Source organism: Macadamia integrifolia, chromosome 10 (assembly GCF_013358625.1).
Source record: "Macadamia integrifolia cultivar HAES 741 chromosome 10, SCU_Mint_v3, whole genome shotgun sequence".
Classification (NCBI taxonomy): Eukaryota; Viridiplantae; Streptophyta; class Magnoliopsida; order Proteales; family Proteaceae; genus Macadamia; species Macadamia integrifolia.
In genome coordinates this window covers 31,367,341-31,371,629 of record NC_056566.1, presented here as the reverse complement: position 1 = coordinate 31,371,629, position 4,289 = coordinate 31,367,341, and the positions used below count along the sequence as shown (strand labels likewise).

Genomic DNA, 4,289 nt, shown 5'->3' with positions numbered 1-4,289 from the left:
TTTCCATAAAGTAGTACACTGATATATTTGTAATTTTATATCATAGGCACTTAAATCAAAGTCATGGGGTCCTCCTATCTTGTGCCTATAAAATGCGAAGGGGTGAGTGCTCTCATCAATCATCGACCACTTCACAAACCAAACGTTTCCCTCTAAATCGTCCCTCTGCTGCTTCCCTTGACGACATAGAAATATGTTGTGGTGGTGTTTCCTTATCTTTTTACTCTCCTTGTTTCAAGCTTTTTGCTTTTCTTCTCCTTCTCCTTCTCCTTTTCCATCTCCGTCTCCCCAATTATGCCACCATGATGACAGATCTACTTTGCTGCAACTGAAACAAAAACACTACCATGTCCTTTCGAATCATCCTCTCAATTCTTGGAAACCGAATACTGATTGCTGCTACTGGGAAGGCATCACTTGCAATGGAACCACAGGTCATGTAATTAGCCTTGACCTTTCTGATTTGTCACTCTTCGGTTCTCTCCGTTCCAATAGCAGCCTCTTCCATCTTCATCACCTTCAAATGCTCAACCTCTCCTATAACTATTTTTCTGGACAAATCCCATCACAAATTTCACAATTCACTAATTTGGTTTCTCTTAATCTTTCTTTTAACTATTTTGAGGGCCAAATCCCACCAGAAATCTCACAGCTTACCAAGTTGGCTTTTCTTGACCTCTCTTACAATGGGTATTCCCAACTTGAAATCATGGATTTGGGAACATTTGTTCAGAATCTATCTAGCTTGATTGAATTGCATCTTGATGAGGTGAACTTATCAGCTCCAAAGAATAGGGGTTGGTGTCATGACTTATCTTCCTCACTCCCCAACCTTCAAGTGCTGACAATGTATTATTGTTCACTTATGGGTCCCTTGGATTTATCCATTTCAAACCTTCGTTTCCTCTCGGTGCTCTTCCTCGACGACAATGACAATATCTCTTCCACAGTACCAAGTTCTTTGATGAACTTGACTTCTTTGACTGTCCTTCGTCTCGCCAGTTGTGGACTCCATGGAGATTTTCCAATCAATGTTTTTCTTCTACCTAACCTGAAGTACATAGACTTATATGAAAATTTTCTCCTCTCTGGTCATTTGCCTGAATTCCCTCAAGAAAACAATGCTCTTCAACATCTGGAAGTTGGCTTGACGAAATTCCAAGGGAAGTTGCCTGGTTCAGTTCGGAATCTCAAGGTTTTGAATTCCTTAGGTCTCTTAGGATTGAACTTGTCTGGACCAATCCCACCTTTTCTTCCAAACCTTACCCACCTCAATATGTTGGATCTTTCATCTAACAGTTTGAGTGGTCCAATTCCTACCTTTTTCAGGGGGAGTTTTCCCAACCTTGAGACCCTATACTTGGACGACAATTTGCTCCAAGGCCCCATCCATTCCTATTTGTTTTTTCTCTCACGTAAGGTGGGTTTGTCCTATAACCAATTCAATGGGGTCATAAATGAGCCTATACAAAACATTTCTGTTTTCTCCCCTAGGCCAAGGCTTTTTACAGTGGCAGGCAACAACCTGAGAGGACAAGACCTGATGAGATCAATTTCTAATTTCACAGGTTTATTTTGGTTTCTTGACCTTTCATTTAATGACTTCAGTTACATGGTGGAAGATACAAATCTTTCGAATGATAGTTTGTCCACCAAATCAAGTGGGGAAATCTTTGTCAATGCTCAAATTCAGTCATTCCGGTTTGGGTCTTGCAATGTTAGTAAGTTTCCAGATTTTCTCAGGAATCAAATGGAACTATATGAGCTAGACTTGTCTTACAATAGAATTAACAAATTACCAGTTTTCCTTGGGGACCTCAAAGAATTGAGTTATCTAGATATCTCTAGTAATAAATTTGATGGTGTGATACCCAATTGGATATGGCAAAAGAATTTTATGGGACTTAACCTGTCTAACAACTTCTTCACAGGTCTTGAATTGCCATTACCTAATCAGTCTGACATTGGAAGTCTTGAATATCTTGATCTTCACTCAAACAAAATACAAGAGTGTCTCTCAATAGTCCCATACTTTCCACAACCATTCAATGAGTCTAACCGTGAGTTTGTATCTCATATCTTGGGGAATCTCACCTTCCTTCTCTCCCAACTCAGTTACTTGTCAATTTCAAACAATAAATTAACAGGAAGGATCCCATTCTCATTTTGCAATGGAAGTCATCTGAATATTTTGGATTTGTCCAATAACCAATTGAGTGGCACCATCCCGACATGTTTCGGAAGTACCAATTTGGGGGTATTAAATTTAGAGGGCAACAAATTACATGGACCCATTCCTCCTTTCAAACATGGGTGCAATCTACATACACTCAAGCTCAATAAAAATATGCTTCAAGGGAAAATTCCAAGATCACTGGGCAACTGCAGGGATATTAAGGTGTTAGATATTGGGAACAACCAGTTGAATGATACATTTCCCTACTGGCTGGAAAATCTCTCTAAGTTGGAGGTTCTTGTCATCAGGTCAAATAAATTTGGTGGTCCCATTGCTCAACTCCCTCAAGCTAATTCTTCCTTCCCAAGCCTACATGTCATTGATCTCTCTTTCAATAATTTTACTGGAAATTTACCAGTGGAATACATTTGTCACTGGAAGGCGATGATGGTTGATGAGAATTATTCTGCATTGGGCAACAGGTACCTCAGACCTCCTAATTCCTATGAAGTCTATTATCAAGACACACTTGCAACCATGGACAAAGGTCTATACTTGAAAATGCCAAGGGTTTTAACCACCTTCGTCAGTGTAGACCTATCTAACAACAGCTTCGAAGGAAAAATTCCTGATGCTTTGGGAAATTTAAAAGCACTGAAAGTGCTTAACTTGTCAGGAAATAGCCTCTCAGGTCAAATTCCATTTTCATTGGGGAATCTTAGTGAACTTGAGTCGCTAGATCTTTCAAGAAACAAACTTTCCGGAGAAATCCCAAGACAATTGGCAAGTTTGACCTCCCTTGAAGTCTTGGATCTATCATATAACAACCTAACCGGAAGTATACCACATGGGAATCAGTTCAACACATTTTCAAATGATTCCTATAAGGGAAATGTAGGCCTGTGTGGGTTTCCTTTGTCAATTGAGTGCAGAGTAAGAGAAAGAGCCCTACCTCCAACATCAACTTTCCAACAAGAAGAAGATGATGCAACAAGTTCATTTGATTGGATATTTGCCTTGGCAGGATATTGCTCTGGTTTAATAGTTGGATTGGTCATTGGACAACAATTGTTTTGGAGAAAAAACAGATGCTCTAAATTCATTTCAAGACTTGTGGTATCCAAACAGAGAAAATGGTCAAGGAAGATCAAACAACACAAGAGAAGGAGATAAATCAATGTCCAACCCTACCCCCAAATAAATGAGGCTTTTGTTATATGTATGCCTTTTCCTTCTTTTCTTTCTTTTTTATTTCCCAAGTTTTTCTTCTTGTATGTGTGCTTGCATGTTTGTGTATTTCATGTTTAGATTGAATCAAACGTTGCTGCCTCACCCCCTCATAGTCTTCATAGTCTTCATAGTCTTCTTTGCAAGATGCTAGTTATGAGAGGGTAGAGAGCAAAGAGTAGGGAGATGGGGGAACAGTCAACAAATGGAAACGAATGGTATGGATTTTAACTGTGTAGATAATCATCTGGGTCACACACTCACACAATGAGTACGATAAGGTTCGATCCCACGATCTCCTCCCCTAGGTGCCAGCTCCACAAGCCGAAGCTACCACCACTAGAGGCTATCCTAGTGTTCATAAATAAATTAAAGAATTATTACATGAATACCTGCATCTATTGTTCAAAACAACTACAATATCAAACACTAATGCATATATATCCAATATCTCATTATAAGTTCTAAAACATATCATTGAATATCATCCAACAATTCAAAATATTTATACACCACATGTCCAAAGTCTTATTGAGCAATGCGGCTTGGCTATGATGTTGTTCATTATTATCAACATAGTCAACACATCTTAGAGTGATGCATGTTCAGTTGGAGTTGGGAGTCATCACTTTAGAGACACTTTCAGCAAATGCATCAATTTGTAGCTTAATTTTGGGATCCGTGTATTGAATTTGAGTTGAAGATGATAGCATGAGAAATATAGGCCATTGAGTTAACTTCAAGTTGGCGAAAGAATCAGGTCAATCAGAGTTAGATATATATATATATATATGTGTGTGTGTGTGTGTGTGTGTGTGTGTGATCAATTAAGTAAACATTATGTTCAACAATTCAAGTCTTAAAACTTAAAAAAAAAAAAAAAAAA

General features: G+C 38.6%; 1 protein-coding gene across 1 annotated transcript; it reads left to right on the top strand.

Moving 5' to 3' along the window:
- The first annotated feature begins 135 nt into the window (after positions 1-135).
- Positions 136-3,426, top strand: LOC122090536 (receptor-like protein 7). The gene has a single exon (XM_042660169.1). It carries the CDS (start codon positions 194-196, stop codon positions 3,347-3,349), a length of 3,156 nt encoding a protein of 1,051 aa, XP_042516103.1. The 5' UTR covers positions 136-193; the 3' UTR covers positions 3,350-3,426.
- The last annotated feature ends 863 nt before the right edge of the window (positions 3,427-4,289 follow it).

Coding starts and splice junctions, on each gene's coding strand:
- LOC122090536 (XM_042660169.1), top strand. CDS start 194: ATGTTGTGGTGGTGTTTCCTTATCTTTTTACTCTCCTTGTTTCAAGCT.